The 18173-nt window shown below is 42.5% G+C and overlaps 1 protein-coding gene across 1 annotated transcript; it reads right to left on the minus strand.

The window, feature by feature from the left end:
- Window positions 1–1826: 1826 nt before the first annotated feature.
- On the minus strand, window positions 1827–12856 carry LOC134419212 (acyl-CoA (8-3)-desaturase-like). Its single transcript, XM_063158227.1, has 12 exons — window positions 12585–12856; window positions 9880–9990; window positions 9302–9499; window positions 8228–8329; window positions 7936–8064; window positions 6751–6808; window positions 6319–6395; window positions 5773–5870; window positions 5373–5469; window positions 4627–4706; window positions 4393–4518; window positions 1827–4074 (listed from the first exon to the last, which is right to left on the minus strand). Exons 1-12 carry the CDS (start codon window positions 12801–12803, stop codon window positions 4023–4025), a joined length of 1347 nt encoding a protein of 448 aa, XP_063014297.1. The 5' UTR covers window positions 12804–12856; the 3' UTR covers window positions 1827–4022.
- Between the last annotated feature and the right edge of the window lie 5317 nt (window positions 12857–18173).

Genomic DNA, 18173 nt, shown 5'->3' on the forward strand with positions numbered 1-18173 from the left:
GGATTCTGGATGTTTTTCTGGATTTTACAGGTGTTATATGCTATTAAAACCGCAAAAAGCAAGGGATAGTACTTTAAAAAATGCCTTTGTTTTTATTTTATGAATACATTTAAACTGAATCTCTTCTAACCCATCACAAATTGGAATAACAGCTGCAGTGGGCACCTTTGTGTCAACACCTTCAATCAATAAACTGGATTAATTGGCACAAAAAGATAGCATGGTGGCTGAGCATGTTATTTTTTAGAATGGAAAAAAAACCCCACAAAAATCAAAATATCAAATATAAACATATTTACCCTTCTAAGCCTAACCACCCTGCAGATAAAACACACAGATAGGGTAAATAAGACTTGAGTGGTAAATATTTGTAAGGATGGAACAGTCAGTAGGGAGAGTTCTAGACCATTTCCAGAACCTAAACCATCCCTAAAAGGTGTATTTTCACATCTATTTTTGTGTGTTTTCAGGTGTTACTTCCAAGAGAGAATACAGACCTGTTAGGGGAAAACTATTTTTTTCAGACTAGATTGAGTTTAGTGACCAGACAAATCAGTAAAGATTATTTCACTTGATTTTTCCTCATCTATCACCAAGGACAAGAGCATATAAGGAAGATGCATTTATATTTTTCTGAGAAAATAGAAAAATACCCTTGGGAGGCCAAGAGCTTAAGTGAGGAACATCCTCAGCATTCCCCAGTTAAGAAGAGAGTGAAAGAATTAATATTTTGATGTAAATCTGCCACAATCCATGGAGGAGATGAGGAATTTCCTGAGGGACAAATTGAACTGAAGGGCCATGGACTGAGATGAAACCTTAGGTACCACATTGCTCTTGTAAGTTTAATTACAAAGGATGCAGGATTGCTTCCCCCAGCTCAATTTTTGAGAGAAAACAGCCATAAATATCCTCTGGAAAGCACAGTCCTGCCTTTAGGAGTGTGATCCAAGCATGCCCATGGGATGAGGTCCCTGAGGGGGATGGCAGCCAGGAAAACCGAGCACGCCCCACCCTCGGGTGGGAGATAACAGGAAAATTGCTCAGACAGAGGCAGCTCTGTACTTGCAGGGGAGCACAGCTCAGCACTTTGGGCTGAGGAGTAATAGCAGAACACACCTTCTGTGGGCAGCACCTGAGGAAAAGGCATTTTAGGTGGCAAGCTGGAATAAAGTCACCTGGTTTTTTTTGGAGTTCAGTGTAAATACAACTTCTGTTTCTGGCTGTCTCTTTCTTTATGGACACACAAACTGCAATTTCCCTCAAATTAGGCTACAAGTTGCCCTCCAAACAATCATTGAAGACTTTTTAGGCAATAAAACTGAAGGAGTTTTTTTGCAGGGGTGGCTGGTAAGAGGACTCAGTGCCTAAGTGAATAATTTTACACACAGGAAAAGAGGTGCTGGACTGAGATGCTGCCACACAAAGTGGGAGTTGTTCTCTCCATTTCTAAATCCTCTTCATCAGGTTCCACCCAAAGCATCTTATCCAATTGCACCCCTAAATCTGGGGCCTGGGGGAAGAACAAAAAGATACAAAAGAACTTTTTCTCTACCTGGATAAGGGAAACCACTTCCAGCAGCATCTCAGCACAAACTCCAGCAGCCAGGAGGATTCTGCAAAGCATCTCCCTAATTTCCTTGTCTCTTCCAGGTATTTCAGATGGCAAATATTGTCTTTCAGGGAATATTAAAATTCTCACCTGACCCCTTGGACTTTGTAAAGCATGTTAGAATTTAACCAAGGTAAACCAGCTCCACTGTGAATAACCTTTATTAAAAAGATAAAGGAATTATTATCAACACAGAGCAGCCTGTTGAGACAAATAGAGACAGAAATGTTTTAATTAAAACCAGATTTGAAAAAGAATCAATAATAATGACATTCAAATAAGCAGAATTCTAATCAAACAGTACAAATGATCAGTTTAATTTATGAGACTGACACTACAAAGAACCCTTTTGATTCAGCTTCGTAGTGATTTCACAGGATCAGCACAGCTTTCAAGTCTCACTGGTAAAAAAAAGGAGGAATCTTTAATATTTATATTACCTTCAGCAGGACAGAGATTTTAAAATGTCTTTATGTAGTACCATGAAATCCCTGCATTCATCTTAAGACAGTATTATCCCTTAAATAATTATGTAATGTCTTTGCTTTTGCAAATAATTATGGATATCACTATAATAACCAGCCCTGGATTTGGGAACACTTAATTGCTCTAGGGATCAGTTATCAGGGATTTCCAAACTACATTTTAACCACTTTTTAACAATTACTTTTTTAAACAGGACTCCTTTCAAAGACACCTGTCAACCATTCTTATGATACATCCAGAACAGTGTTATTGGTACCTGCACCTACACATCAAAATATAAAAAAAAACCCAAGAAGAAATGGAGATGTTTTGGAAAAAAGACAAAGGCAAAAATAAAAACTCCAAACTTCTTCTGCTTTGTTTGTTGGGCTTGATCTTGTTACTCAGAAATTGCAACACAAGAGAGCTGCTTTTATATCTCCCACATCTTCCTCCTGTGGGTGATTTATCCACTGAAAGTTCTGGGTGTGAGGGCAGAGGAGAGGAACCATGTGGCCTTTGCGTTTATGGGCAAATGATCTCTTTATTTGCCACTACTGGTTCTTGCCATGAAAACCTTTCTAGTTTTGGATCAATGAGGTGGGTATAGTACCACAGGGGTTCTGCCAGTCCCATAAAGGAATATATTTGCTCTAAGTGGCATTAGGAAATGTCATTGAATAATAATTGCTTTCAAAATCAGCAAGATAAATCAGAGCTCCTTCTAAAACAGGCTTTGACTTCAATCTAAAATTCATGACCAAGAACTCTATTCATAATTCTCTCATAAAACTAATTGTACTAAACCACCAAGAGGTAAACTTTTAGATAAAATGTAATATATATATATATATATATATAAAAGCAGGAGTACCCTAAATACCCTTGAAATCTGGACCTACTCCTCAGTGCTTTGTCTCCTCAGCCTGATTCAAAGCTGGTCTGCACCAGAAATCCAATCTGACAGCACAGTCAGCACTCAGTTAGAACCCAGACATGTATTTATGCCTACAGACACCACTTGCCATGCCAAACTGTGTTCACAATGCCTCTGCAGGTGTCAGCAGCCCCCAGCTGATCTGCCTGCCCCTGCCATCCAGGAACAGAACCTGTTACAACCCTTAAGAGTCACAGCAAGCTGACCAGAGGTGATGGGGACGTTCCCCAGAGGCTGTCTTGTTCTTTGTACATTTGTTTGATCTGTTCAAGAAAATTAAAATAAAAAAATCCCCTCTGGCCTAATGTCTCCTGACTTCCTGCACTTTTCCTGCATTTTTTCACTGATCCACTGAGCCAAGAACACAAAGGAGACCTTAATACTGAAAGAGGCTTGTGAGAAAGATGGAGAGTGTATATCAGGACTTTTAAGGACAACAATTCAATTTGAATTGACAGAGAGTGGGTGTAGATTGGATATTAGGAAGACATTCTTTATTGTGAGGCACTGGAGCAGGTTTCCCAGGGAAGCTGTGGATGTCCAATTCCTGGAACTGTTCAAGGCCAGGGACAGGGCTTGGAGCAACCTGGTCTGGTGGAAGGTATCCTTGCCCATGGCAGGGGGTGCAGCAAGATGATCTTTAAGGTCCCTTCCAACCCAAACCATTCCAGGATTCTATGACTTGGAGAAGAATTTCCTTTCAAACCTTTTCCATAAGCAAGGAGCTGGCACTTCCAATAAAGTTAAAGTTAAGCTGAACGAAGAGCTAATTCTCCCCAAGTTTAAAAGCACATCTCTGAATTCAGAGACTGAGAGCAGGAAAAAACAGAGGTTCATGGTGGGGAACAAGGTAAAAATATATCTTGAAGCCACTTTCCCATTTCATTCTTACTGAAATTAACTTTGCCCAGCTCCTGAGTTCCCATGCCTGAGGGATGCACAGGGACGTGTCCTGGCTTTTGGCAGCAGTTGTGTGGTGAAGGGACTCCCTTGGAGAGTTGCCACTTTCTATCCATGCAGATATGCTTCCAGCCAGTGCTCCCCAGAATCCTTCAGGGAACTGCAGGAGCATAAGGGAAAAAAGATCACTTAGGAGGAGACAGAGTTCAACTTTGTGGAAGGCCAACTGTAGTTGTAGAAATAAAAGGGAAAGAAATGGATTTTAAATTGCATGAACACCTCATAGCAAAGTCTGACTGCTGGCAATGAGCTGAAAGGATTTAAAGAAGAGAAAAACAAGCTTTGAAACTCTAAAACTTTAGAGAAGTCTAAATAAACTCTAGATTTCATCTCGCCATGGACATTGATTTGAAACGGCTGCCTGGGTGTCTCTTACCTGCCACCACAGAGCAAAATCATCTTGTTCATTGATACTTACTGCAAAATGTCTACAAAGGCTGTCAGCAAAGGCTTGGTTTTGTACTCAATGCCGTGCTTGTCACAGAGGCTCTTCACCAGGGGAGCCACTTTGCAGTAGTTGTGCCGAGGCATGGTGGGGAACAGGCTGCACAACGGGATGAGGGAGAGTTATTGCAAGGCTTGGCTTTCTCCCTCTTCAAAACATCCCCCTGCCCCAGATGATTCCCATTTTTTCCCCCAGCATGGTACTCACTGATGCTCGATTTGGAAGTTCAGGTGCCCAGTGAACCAGTCATTGAACACAGACTGATTCACGTTGCAGGTTGCGTGGAGCTGGGAGGGAAAAAACCCAAAACCCTCAGATGATTTAGATTTTATTTTCCTGCAAGTCCAACAATTGAACCCCAGCAATCACTGCCCACCCTTATCTAGCCTAAAAATCAAGGCAAAGTCAGGGATTACAGCCATCATTGCCCTGAGGAATTCAGCACAGTCTAGACTAGCCAGGCTGAGTTTTTCATCCTTGATAAAACAGGAAACTGCTGCAAACCCACTATATGGGATGATACTGCTGGGGCAGGATAGATGTGAGCAAAGCTCTCTTTACATGTTCTTTTTTTATCAGGCAATTTTTTCAGATTTATCTGTAGTAAACTTGCATCCTGTAGGGTAAAAATCAAGGTATCCCACTTTGCTTCCCTTTGCTTGGCCTAAAAAGGAAATTGGCTGTTATACCACCAGTACTTTTCTATAATAGGGAGGGGAAAGGGTTGTGAAAAATATGTCAAGGCCTTTCAGTGAATAAACAGTATTTTTTAAATCTAGATTTCTTGTTTTGCAACTAAAATTTTAAATGGCTTGAATATCACAGAAAGGTTTATTTAATGAATAGAGGTTTATTTAACCTCATTAACAGTAAATCTAAGAGAATAACAACACTGTCTTTGTTCTATAATTTAGACCAGCAGACCCAGTATTCCAGAAGAAAGAGTTTCTCACCTGAGTAGACACCCAGTCTTTGTTCTTGTCATAATCAATGTTCATTGGGATGTGGTTCATCTGGGACACCCAAATAAACCAGCTACTCTCAAGGTACCTGGGCAGATAAATCCAGAAACTCTTGTCATATCCCTAATCCCATCCAAATTTAACACTAAAACACTTGGCTAAGTCTCTTCTTAAGTGAAAAATCACTTTTGGAGTTTAAGAACCACTCAAGTTTTAGATGCATATGTCCCTGAGCAGCCACCATCCCCACCCCCTGAAGTTAAACTGTTTCTTCTGGACTGTTTATTTCTGAGAAAATCATTGTTTAAGTTTTCATTTCTTTCTTTTGAAGCTCAATATTGATGACAAATATTAATTATGGGGCTCCAGAGCCCCCTGTGCTCTGAGTTACCTGGACAGCCAGTAGTATATCATGAAGGTTTTAAATCCCATTAAAGGAACATACATGAGGCAAACTCGGATGTTGAAAGTCACAACCAATATCAGGTCCTGTAAAAAAAAAAACCAAACAAAAAACCCCCAAACAAATCAGGATGAAAATCAGCGTTTGTTGATCAAATGCCTCCATTCCATCCTCTCCCTTTTTCTTGAACTGCAGCTTAAAAAATGTTCTGATATGCAAATTTCTGATTTGTCAGGAGTATGCTCCATTCTGCATAACGTGGGTGTGTCCCTGAAATATTCCTGCTTAACCATCAATAACTGCAGACAACAGCCCTGCCATCACACTCTGGGTCTGGGAATTTCCTGGTAATTTTTATTTATCTGCTAAAAGGCTAAAAAGCCTCTTCTAAACTATTTTCTCTTGCTGCAGCAAGCCTAGAATCAGCCTTCTCTATCCTTCTTCTCTCTTACCCCCCAGCCACCTGACCAATAGGAGGTGAAGGTGGATACAGTGACATTTTTGGAGTTTTCCAGACAGGGAAGCAGTGCTTACCAACCACTTTTTCCTCTTGATTGCAAAGTAGATTGTCGACAGCTGGAAGAAGGGTATGATGGCGAGTGGGGCCAGCACTGAAGGACAGAACAGAAAAAGAGAGATATTTGTAATGTCACTGCATCATAAAAATAATTCCTCTTTCCAGTAGAAGAAAAATTGCTTTCACTCATATTAACCTCCATGCACCCACATAATCTCTTCCTCTTTTCTTCTCATCACTTCTCCATTTCTTCCTCATCCCTGTATCTGTTTGATATACCCCCATCTACATCTTATAACCCAAACAGACACTTAAGGGGTAATTCCTCCTCATGGGACCTTCTTTAATGTGAAGGAATCTTCTTGGAGCTCTCACTTCAATGGGAATATCTTTAAAAACCCTTATTTTGTGGGGAAGCAGATGGACTTGTGGTTTTAGGGGATACTCACAGATGAAATACTTGTGCTGGTAATTGTAAGGCATGAACTTCTTCTTCTGCTTTCCAAGCTGAAAAATGAAAAGATATTGAAATATTCACAAAAAGCACAATTAAGTTTATTTCTTCACCTTGTAATTTTTCACCAATTGCACAAAAAGTTTCTTAACATCACCCCAAACTTTTGTGAATATAATTCTTCAAAAGACAAAATAATAAGGAGCTAAAGCAAACTACTTCCAGAGCTCCAGTCTGCACTGGATCAACACTGGAACAACAAACAAACTGGATAAACAAAAGCCCTGAAATCCACTACCCATAGTGTGCCTAACACTGATCCTGCCAAAAAGCAGGAAGACATGAGAACTGATTTCCTACATTTTCACTCCACCAAACCCACTGGAGCACAGCCAGCCTGCTCTGGATGTTCATGCTCCTACATGAGAGCTCTTTCCCAAAATCCCTGACAAAATCCAATGGTTTTCTATCAATAAGCATTTTGTATCTCCCATTGCAGGAATATGTCTGGGACAGCAGAGCTGGAATTTTCCATGTGCCTTGGAGAGTTTCATCAGCAGGTAAAAGAGAGAGGCATTATTTTAAGAGGCTGGTGTATCTCGCAACGAGGCTGTTTCATCACTAAATGATGAGTAAAAGGAATTACAAGGAAAAGGCAAACGAGCCCTTGCCTATCCTGATGCTGTCAGAAACCATCATGGAAGCAGGGAGGATCTATTCATAGCTTCTCTTTTTATGAAAGCCATAAAGTTCAGGATTAGGAAACCCTTCACTGTGTTTGGTTCGGAGCGCGGCAGCTCCGCCAGCCCTGAAGGATTTGGGTGCCCAACAGCTCTGGCAGCCAGGAGGATCCAGAGGGAACATCTGACTCACTACCACTCTCTAATGCAAGGGGCTGACTCACCCCTGGAGCTGCCTTAAGGTGCTTGCCCTTACTTAAGCACTGATTTTGAGCCTTTGTTTCTCAGGAGCAAGTGCCTCAGCATTGCAATAACACAAGATTTTCAGATCTTGGAAAACTTCAGGAATTATCATAAAATCCTAGAATAGTCTGGGTTGGAAGGGACCTTAAAAACCACTTTGTTTCAAGGCACAGTCTGGGTTGTTATTATTCTATATTAGACACATATCAATACATATCACACTCTAGCTTTCTGTGACTAAATCTGCTTTTGCAGACCTCCATGGAGAGGGTCTTTCCCAGGCTGAAGAGCAGCGGGTGCATGTTGAGGTCGGGGTCCTTGCGGAAGCAGTTGGGCTTGGCGTGGTGCTGGTTGTGCAGGTGGTTCCACCAGCTGGCAGGCAGCCCCTGCGTGGGGAAAAGGGCAACACCAGGGATTCAAACTGGAGCAATATCAAGGATCCCATCTCTATTTACTGCAATTCCCTCACAGGAGACCTTGCCTGGATTTAGGGACACTCCCATCCATTGCTTAGTCCCAGTCAGCCCCAGAGAACATTCCCACCACTACCTTCAGCATGTTTATCACCACGATCTGCAGGAGACGATTCCACCTGGGCTTCCTGAAGACAGAGCAGTGCCCCAGATCGTGCTGGAACCAGCCCATCTGGATCTGGGAGACAAAAAGATCACTGAGGAAAGAGAACTGCTTCATTGCAATAATTTCCCTTGTGAGTCTCTGTAACTTCATAGTGTGAGCTTCATCCTCCTTCTGATGTGTCAGGAGGCACTCATAGGGCTGGGAACTTCCATCCAGGCCACTGTCCACTACAGCTGCTCAATTCCAGATATTAGTTTCATCAGGAATATTACAGGGAAAGCAGCGAAGCATCACTGCAATTAACTTCACTGTCACAGCATGGAATTGTGTTGCTACCATCACAAATCATTAATTTCCAAGTAACCAGCCACAGCAAGTCTGTGGCTTCACAGCATTCCACATTTCCATGGAAATACAAGACTGCTCTTTGAGGGATATCTGACTTAGCAGATATTAGGCAATTAAAACAGATTAATTAAATAAATTAGCTCATTTGCACCTGCTCCAGGGGGACCTGAGCAAACTTAAGCATTCAGGGCTAATAAGAAAATCTCGTGTTCCTCCCTCCACCACACCCTTCAATTTCTCCCATCTAAGTGCCACAAATCCCTACACCCACACTGAAATTGATCCTTTGCTTATATGGCTGAATTTACTAATCCAGCAGAAAACTATTCAGGTCTAGAGGGGACTCATAAAGGACAAAAAATACCAGAGCCATCTGACAGAAGAAACAGAGAGCCAAAAGTGCAGGTGAGAATGAAATATTCCTTCTTTTTGTTGGGGTAAGTGATTAAATCAGCTCATCCCATCTTGTGAAAGAGCCAGTTCCACAAGAACCCCACCATCCCGATGGAGCAGCCTGTCAGCAAAATGAGATCTGCTGCAGGCAACAAAAATTGTGACGTAGAACGTGCCTGTCATCTTCAGCCAGATAATGGGATCTAAGGAGAGGCAATGCCTGGGATGGGAGCATTCCATTAATCCTCTCCACCTGGAGAAGCCGAGGGCGTCTGCAGCATTGAGCACCCGTCAGCAGTTTACCTGGGCAGTGGTGAAGAACACCATGCCAGCCAGGAAAGGCACCAGGGATACGCCAAAGTACCAGAGCACGAGCCAGGATGCAGCATCCAGCACCAGGAGGTGAAGGAAAATCAGGAAGAAGAAGAAGTAATTGGGCCTCAGAAGTCCCATCTTCTCAATGGTGCAGCGCAGCTCACGAAAATCCTCCAAGAGGGATTTCTGTGGGTAAAGTGAATATTAATGCACTATTTACTTTGAAAATAGAGCAGAGCCAGGAACCCCAAAACAGCCACAGAAGTTTGAGATGTCTGTCAGTAGGGGCTCTGTGCCAAAACAAGCATAAAGTCAACAGACTTTGCTTTGATTCTGAGACACCCCAGCGAGGAGAAAAGAGGAAGATTTGGGGCTCTGGAGCTCGTTCCTTGCTCCCAGGGGTGGATTTAGTGATGCTGGGACAGTCACATTTCCATGCCTGCCTGTCACCACCCACAGCATCAGGCGTGCTCCCTCAGAGGCCATTCCTGCTACCTCTCCTGTCTTCCTTCTCCTTCCATGCTGAACCCTGAGCCATTCCCACCACGGGAATCTAGGGCACTCACCTTTTTATTGGACTCAAAGCTGGGTTGATCAGGTGCCAGCTCTCCAATCAGCAGAGATTTCAGGTACTTTTTCACCAGGCTCTTGTCGTTGTGGAATGCCACGAAGGCATCCTGAGGGACACAAAGGGAGGGAGTGAGAGAGGGCACGTGACCGAACACCAGAGCTGAGCCTCTCATTCCCCAAGTCTGGATTATAACACAAAATCCTGCTCCCCTTGTCCATTTTTGTCTTTTCTGTCACTCTTTCCTATTAACTGGAGCTTGGCCCAAGGAAGCTGGAGGAGTTTCAAGCGCCCAGATTTCATAAAAGCCCCTGGGCGAGGCTGGTAATAAACATGAAAAGGTTTGATGAAAAACCCTCTGCAGAGGGAAACCTGTTCCTTCATCTGCTTGTTTCAGCACAGTCTGTCCCTAGAAGGCTCCAGCCAGCAGCCCTGCCCTATGGATGGGACCCAGGAGCAGGGAATGAGGTGTGTCTCTGCCATGCTTGGGATGAGGCTTTGAAATCCTGTCTGTGCAACACTAAGGCCATACAAAATAGATGCTGAAGTCTCATATTCAGCAGCACAAACTGGGTGTCTCTTACAGTTCCCTCCTAATTTCCAGAACAGGTTGATGTTTTGGAGATGTGGGAACACTAATGACACAAAAGATCCTGTCCAAGAACCATTTCAAATCACAGTTTCAAATCAAATATAAACAATGGAAAAAGGATGAGATTCCAGATAAATCAAAACTCCTCTTTAGCTCGTGTCCTCAGTGGATTTTCCAGAAGAAAGGTAAACAGGCTGGCCATACCCTTTTTTCTTCCAGAAAGAGCAGATAGAATAAAATCCTCATTTTGAACAGTCTGGTTTTGCTGATTTTGGCTCTGAAAATCAGCAGGGATGAGCACAACCCAAATATTCTGCACAGGTCAGGTCAGGATCAAATCCCTGGAAGAGGACAGAGGACTTCCTTGGAGCCTCTTGGCTGGAGACAGTCTGTCTCTGAGTACTGTAGTCTAGAAAAAGTCAGAACAGGGTGACTTTTTAGACACTTGGGCTTTTCTACAGACATCTAGTGACCCTTTGTCACAGTGACAAATGAACAACTCTGTCCAGACCAAGAGGACTGGGGAAATCTTTCCATCATAATTTTGTGCCCCTCATCCTCCAGGTCCTTATACATTTTCATATATCCCTTCATCTTGCCAGGAATTCTGATATAATCCATTAGTATCGATACTGCAGTTTGGAAACAGGAACCAGAATCCTTTCAAGCAGAAACTCCTATCCATGAGATCAGTATCACAGATTCTTATCACTGAAAGCCTTTAAGTCCTGCCTGTTTTTTCTCCTCTCTGGTCTTAGGCCCTGATTAGCATCTTACTAACTTTAAGATTAAGTCTAGAGATTAACTTTAATAACTATCACCTACAATGCACATAACTCACAACATTTGACATCAGTTAAATGCTCTGCAATGGTCTTCCCTTGTATTTTCAAAACAATTCCCCCAGAGGAAGAAAATTCTCACTATGTATGGACTATTATTAGTTCTAGAACAGTCAAGAGTTGTTGGAAAAAAAACACCCTGGATCCTGGTTTTAGGTAAAGTCCTGCACCAGTAATTTTTTGAGACACCTTCCAGTTCTGCTTTTCTATGTGGATTTCTTGGACTATATGGAGAAGCAGCACTTTAAAAGCAAAAAGGATTAGCAAAGTCAAGACAGGTGTTGTTAGGATGCAAAACAAACCCACATTGAACCCACAATTTTGGCTACTTGTTGTTGTCCTGTCTTCAAAGGGATATAGTACAGCTAGAGGTTTGAAAATACCTTTAAGATCAAGTAAAATCAGATTGTAATTATTGCTACAATAAAAGCAAGTAAGATCAAAGGTCATTTTTTAAACCCTGCGGTTTAAAAGCCCCTGGGTGTCTACAAACACAATGATGTAAAGTGCAGGTCCTTTCAGGAGCTGGGGAAACATAGCTTGGGGACAAATCATTCCATGCATTCTGCATTCCTTGACTCCTTCTGTAAAAGTCCAGTGGCAGAAAGTGCAGGAGATAGCACCAGAATCTCAGGGCTGGCCTATGCTCTGAAGGTCAGTGAACTTGGGAGAAACCAAACAAGACTCAAACCTCTCCTTTTGCTTCCTCTGGGATCACCAGGTGTTTTTCTGCCCCAGTTTCAAGCAGGGTGCAAGGGATGAAATGGAAAAAGTAACTGATCTGGTCCATTTTGGCTGGGAATTAGAAGTGCTATCCCATTCCACACGCTGAAACATGAGGAATTAAGACAGGCTAAGCAACTTTCTTCAAGTCAGAAAGTCTTGTCGTGACAAGAATTAAATCTCCCACATCACAAGTTTATACCCATGTTTCCAATGCCCAGATTTCTGCCTATTCAGAAATTCAGCATCTCCTTTCAGCATAGTCCGGGAGATCTGCTTAGAATTTATTATTCCTGCCAAAAAGCACCAAATGATTTAAGATAAATCCTCTAGATCAAAGATTTTTGCAGGAATCCCTGGAAGGTCTGCGCTCAACTATATTTGTAGGACTTTTCCTCATGTCCTGCAGCCCAAGGTCATCATGCTGCTTTCTCAGTCCTCTCTCTGACCAAGCACAGCAATGACCACCACCAGACAGGATTCCCCACCACGTCCTCCTTCCCTGACACTGGAACCACCTTCTTCCACTGCTTTCCCAGCTCTTACCGTGGCATCCTGCCCGGCATAGTGGCTGATAACCCGGCTGCCCCCGGGATGCCTCTTGGAAAACTGGCTGACATCATAAACCTTCCTGTCAACCACCAGCCACTGCTCCCGGCCCTGCCCGCGGCCGTTGCGGATCCCGATCTCTTCCCAGGTGAAAAGCTGCGGAAAGGCTGGAACAGGTCCCGTCTCCTTCTCGCTGGGGCCAGTCTGTGGAGCCATCCGTGCTGGGACTCTCCAGCGCCAGCTCCCTGTCCAGGCTGAGGGTGGCCCATGCTGGCCTGCCCGTTATACAGCCCCACTCCAAGCCACTCCCTGCGCTTCCAAGGGCTGGTTGGCTCTCCTCGCCCAAACACACCCAGCCCAAGTTCCCTCCTCTTTCAGACACTTGGACACGCCTGTGAGGAAAAGCCCTGCTCCTTCTTGTCCTTTCTGAGCTGCCTTTGCAAGGTCTGACTGCTCCACTGAGCACAAACAGGAATAAAGACAGAAATTTGGGAAGACCACCTGTTACCTCTTAATGGCCTTATCACCACCCAAACCCTTCAGGTTGTTCTTGGTCTTTGAAATTTTCTTGACTCTGGCATGCCAAATTAATGTGCCTTTCTTAGCTAAAAAATTGATTAAAATACCACCAGATCAGAGTAGAGAAAGAATGCATTAAGAAAGCATTCTTTGTTTCCAGTTAATTTGGCTTCTACATTGACAATACTTTGCATACAGTTGGTTTCAGAGTTTCTTTTATGTTCCTGAGGTCATGCAACCACCTAATTGTTCAAGTCATTCATTCATTCATAAGTCTATAACATTAAAATATTTTGTAGTAATAGCAATAGTAATAAGAGTGATAAAGATAACAATAACAATAATAATAACAATAATAATAGCAGTAACTGTTAACACCAACTTTGGCTATAAATTCAGAAGCCTATGCTTAAAGGCAATGTTGACACAACTAACTTTACTTAAACACTGCTCCTGCAGAAACCAAGCCTAAGCATCTCTGATATTGTGAAGGTCTGCTGTGCAAAAAAGAGGTAAAGAATTCTCAGCTGTAATAAAATGCATTGACAAGGCGATGCCAAGTTTCCTATGAACTCACGTCAATTTTGCAGAAAAAATTAAGCAATAGAAATTAAATATTGTCCTACTTGAGATCTAGCAGTGTCTTGATCCTGGTTGGGTTTTTTTAAATCCAAAATTCCAAGCCTTGGGTGCTTTTGAGGAAGGTACAAGCAGCAGGCAGACATGGTACAGTCTGGGGTGGTACAGATGGGGTATTTCCATCATACCCCTCTGTAATGCAATACTGTGTTAAATCCTGACTTTTCACCCTTGCCCCAAATGTTCTATTTATGTTTCTGAATTTCTTAGGTCTATAACCCCAGATGTGGCCTGCAGTGATGCCCAGTCCCTGCCTGAAGCCAGGCAGCTGAAGTTCTCAGCTATCTCTCGTGACAATGAGCTTCCCAGACAATTCACACCCTGGGATTCCAAGAAAACTGCTTGTTGTGTGAGCTCCCAGTTCTGAGAACGACTGAAAACACTCAGGTGAAGTTGCAGACTCCAGGCAGGACAGAGAGATAAAGATAAAGGTAGATAAAAATGCCAAACTACTTTCTTGACCAAGGCACCTTAGCAGAGTCAGGCGTTTTCCCTGTCTCCCAAGCACAGAGTGGGCAGTTTTCTGGCTGACACAGAACTCCATATTATGCAAGTCTAATTCTTCAAATCATGTAGCATCTTGCAAATTAATCAGTCAAGCCCCAAACTGCCATTTAAAACTGTCTGACATGTGGCAATTGGTGAACCACCCAAAGTAAAAGAGAAATGTAACTGCTGCTATTCATTGGACAGTGATAAAAGAATGGGAGGAATAATTTCTATCCTGCTGTCACATTGTATTTTGTAACTCTTTATCTTGCTCTAAATAAAGGCTGAGAGTGTCCACGCTAATGATGTGTTCATGATCTATGTACATGTGCAGAGTCTTACCTAAATCAATGTTCAGTACTTGAGGTGGTGGCAATAAAATATGCAACAGTTTGCGCAATTTCGTGCAGATGTGAGGTTTTGTGCACATGTGAAAATATCAAGTTACTCCATAGCTGGCTGAAAGTACAAAAAATCCTTCCCATGGCCCTATATTCAGACTTGAACATGTCTGAAAAGGAGATAAAAATGTGGGGTTTGGTTTCGGTCCTCGAGGAGATGCAGGATAAAGAGCCAGGAATGTGTTGGAGTGAAAAAATATGGGATGTCTCTGTCTATACCCACAGTCAGCAGCTGTGACTTTCACTGTTAACACTGTGGGTGCCAGCATGCACCAAACTGGTGGAATTAAGTTTGGGAACTCTAAGATGATTGTCCTCTGTATTGACAGTGTGTATAAATATTTATAGTCCAAATTTATTCAGCATCAGATCCCATCCAGAGGGGCCTGTAATACCCACTGATATTCTGTTAAATTAAAATAAAATCCCTTCCCAATGTGAAAGCAGAAGCTGCCTCTGTCTATATGATCCGGGTTACCAAACTGATTCCAGAAGCTCAGACAGTGAAAGGCATGGTCCTGCTCACCCAGAACAAGGATTGAGAAACCTGTTGAAGTGAATTTACACCACACTCGGTGTTCTGCAACCGCTGCCCACACACCTGCCAAGAAGCGTGTCCTGCGCTCCCGGGAGCTGGTACACGTGCACAGGGCTGCTCCCCAGCCCTGCTCCCGTGACTCAGAGCCTCCTTGCTCAGGCTCCTGACAGTTTCCCAGATTTCCAGAAGGACACTACGTGACTGCTCAGCTGGCAGTTGCTGCCTCAGCCCTTTTATTGTCTGGCACGTAAATGTTTGCAGCTTACACTTAATCCACTGGAGATAAATAAATAAATAAATCCGAAAATAAATCTGGTACTGAAATACCCCAGAACATTTGGAAGTGGTTGATGATCTTAGAGGTTTTTCCAGCAAGAATTAATGATTCTTGTTTCTAAGAAAATCTTCTTTTCCAGAGAGAATCTTTAGGTTCTGAGTAATACTGTCTCACTTTTTTACAGGGTTTTCATGGAGCCTTGCAATTGGGAACACCTCTCAATGGGGCTCCCAGGCAAAACTGGGTGCATAATCTCTACTTTATGAAGTGTAGAGCCTCACCAGAGTTGTTAGATAGAAGATAAACAGTTTTGGGCTGAACAGGTCTCCAGAATTAGGTGTCAACAGTGGGGAAAGCTGGAAAAGTGTGACCTTGGATGAGCATCTACAAGTACACCTGCACTTCCTTCTGGAAGCAGAGCTGAGCCTCTCTGCCCTGTCCTGGCTGCTCTGGAGCCATGGAACAGCATCTTTGATCAAAGCAGAGATGATCTGAGATGTCTCTGCATCAGAAGGCAGGTAATTTATATAACCTAATTTATATAATTTATATAACATTTATACCTAAAATAATACCACCTAATTTATATAACATAACTATGCTTTGAAGAGTTTGTCCTCAAGGGACTCTGGAATGGAGCTCACAGGATTGTGGAGGGTTCAGGAATGCTCTGCCCTACAGTGGCTCCAAGGAAATTACCTGATCCATCCACAGTCAGCACACACATTCCTGTGCACAGAGTCTGTTTTTCTTCCTGGATTTCATGGACTCTCCTTCAAGGCTCCCTCTTCTGTGACTGTGATGTGCCTCATCCCAAACACAGCCAGGAAATAGAAATAATTAAAATTATTTTATCTCCAGAACAAAACTTAATGGGGAATCCATAATTCAAGAAAAAGCTGCATTCAGAAAGATCTTTACAATCTTTTCAAGTGATAAAAAACTTGCACAGTTGGCAAAATTTTGTTTTGGAAAGGAAAAAGACTCTAGTAATTTACTGCTTTTGGATAAAAACATAAGGCATCATGTCAGTCAGGAGGAGAAAAGGACCAGGTTTTCCCTTTTTTAATATATTCGATGTTGATGAAATACCACCCTGCACCTCAGATGGAGCTACTTACCAGCAATACCATGTCCCATTAAATGGAAAGAGAAACCTAAAGCAAAACCAAAGGGTTTTTTTATAGACAGAGTCAAGTTTGTAATGGACACCCTGCCCTGCGGGATTTAATTTGCTCAGATATTAAAAATTTTTATCAATTTTGTTTCATTCCTTAGTCCAGATATCAATCGTAAATTAACACAGGGTTTTTTTTCTCTGTGAAAACCATCTTCACACCCTTTGCAAAAGAGGAAAAAAAACACCTGGGAAAGCCACACCTTCCCTCCCAGCTTTTGGTTGCATTTTATGAGTAAACAATAAAACCCTGAGATGCTAATTAGAATGAGGGCTAAAATTAGGCTCTGTAATAAGTCCTGTGAACCTTCTCATCTAAATCTCCCCACAGAACATTAAATTGCATTAAAACACATATTATATAATTTTTTTTGCAACTCCTATGAAATAAACCCTTTGCACCCTTCAGCTTCACGAAAGAATCAGAAGAATGAAGAATCAGAATCCCAGGGGCTCTTTTGTGGCTTTGAGATCTAAATTAAGCTGATCTAAAGTCATAAATTCTGCAACTCTCCTCTCCCAAGTGCTCTACATTGTTACAAAGAGTAAGACATAACATGATCCAAGTCAAAATTGTTAAATGCCCGTAACAAACCCATTTTGTTTTCTCACTGTTGTGTATTTGTGGTTGGTTTTTTTTCAGACCAGGCAGCATTTTTGTTGCATTTCCTGTGCCCAGTGCAGAGCACCCACTGCTTACAAACTTGTGAATGCTCTGGCTGCCTGAAACTGGGCATCCACAGAAGAGAAACTCCACAAAAGGTGCCCATGCTCGAAAGTTTAATACTTGGTTTGTGCAACCTTAATTAGGAACAAGGTGGCCTAAGCCAGGATTAAAACACCCACGGTGGCTCCATGGCCTACACTCAGAGCACCTTCCTCTCTCTGACCTTCCTGTGGGCCACCTTCCAGCCTCTGCAATAAACATGGCACAGCCAATATTTGGCCATTATTCCTTCCCTGGCATTCACCATCTGCCTCTGTCCTTCCTCAGCCACATATTTTGGGGTGTATTCTTAGGGCAATGTAAATATTTTGCCTCAGAGACGTCCCTCATCCTTAAACTTCTACATCCTACCCTGCCTGCAAGGGCACCACTCATAGTTTTCATATTTTGTTTCTTCTTTTGCAAAATTTAATTTTCCTTTGACACTTTAGCAATTACTAAATTGCTGAAGTTACTACAAGTAGCAACTCCTACTTGTAGTTCCATGACCTTTTCACTGTTCTTTCTATTCCCAATCAGCCTCACAGGTTGTCCCTCATCCCTCAAAAATGCTCTCCTGTGTTTGTTTCTCCCCTCCTTGCTAGGGATCTAAGCCCCATAATTTTATTTTGGCAATTTTGGAATATTTGCTGAAGACAGAAATACCTGTGGCTTTCTAGTCTCACATGTTTTTGATCTTCCTCTATGGATGAGGGGAGAAGAGGGAACAAAACAATGTCAAAACCTGAGCTCATTGCAGATCTCCACTCACCTTTTATTTTACTTGGGCAACACCCAGCATTTCTTACCTCACCTTGTTTCTTTTTCCTAACCAACTGG

This window comes from Melospiza melodia, chromosome 6, assembly GCF_035770615.1.
Source record: "Melospiza melodia melodia isolate bMelMel2 chromosome 6, bMelMel2.pri, whole genome shotgun sequence".
NCBI lineage: Eukaryota > Metazoa > Chordata > Aves > Passeriformes > Passerellidae > Melospiza > Melospiza melodia.

What these genes read in the sequence shown, in the direction of transcription:
- LOC134419212 (XM_063158227.1), bottom strand. Translation starts at nt 12,803, where the DNA reads ATGGCTCCACAGACTGGCCCCAGCGAGAAGGAGACGGGACCTGTTCCA. An exon ending in GCTTTGAGTCCAATAAAAAG is followed by an intron (nt 9,500 to 9,879) that starts GTGAGTGCCCTA and finishes CTTTACCCACAG; the next exon opens with AAATCCCTCTTGGAGGATTT. An exon ending in ATATACTACTGGCTGTCCAG is followed by an intron (nt 5,470 to 5,772) that starts GTAACTCAGAGC and finishes TTATCTGCCCAG; the next exon opens with GTACCTTGAGAGTAGCTGGT.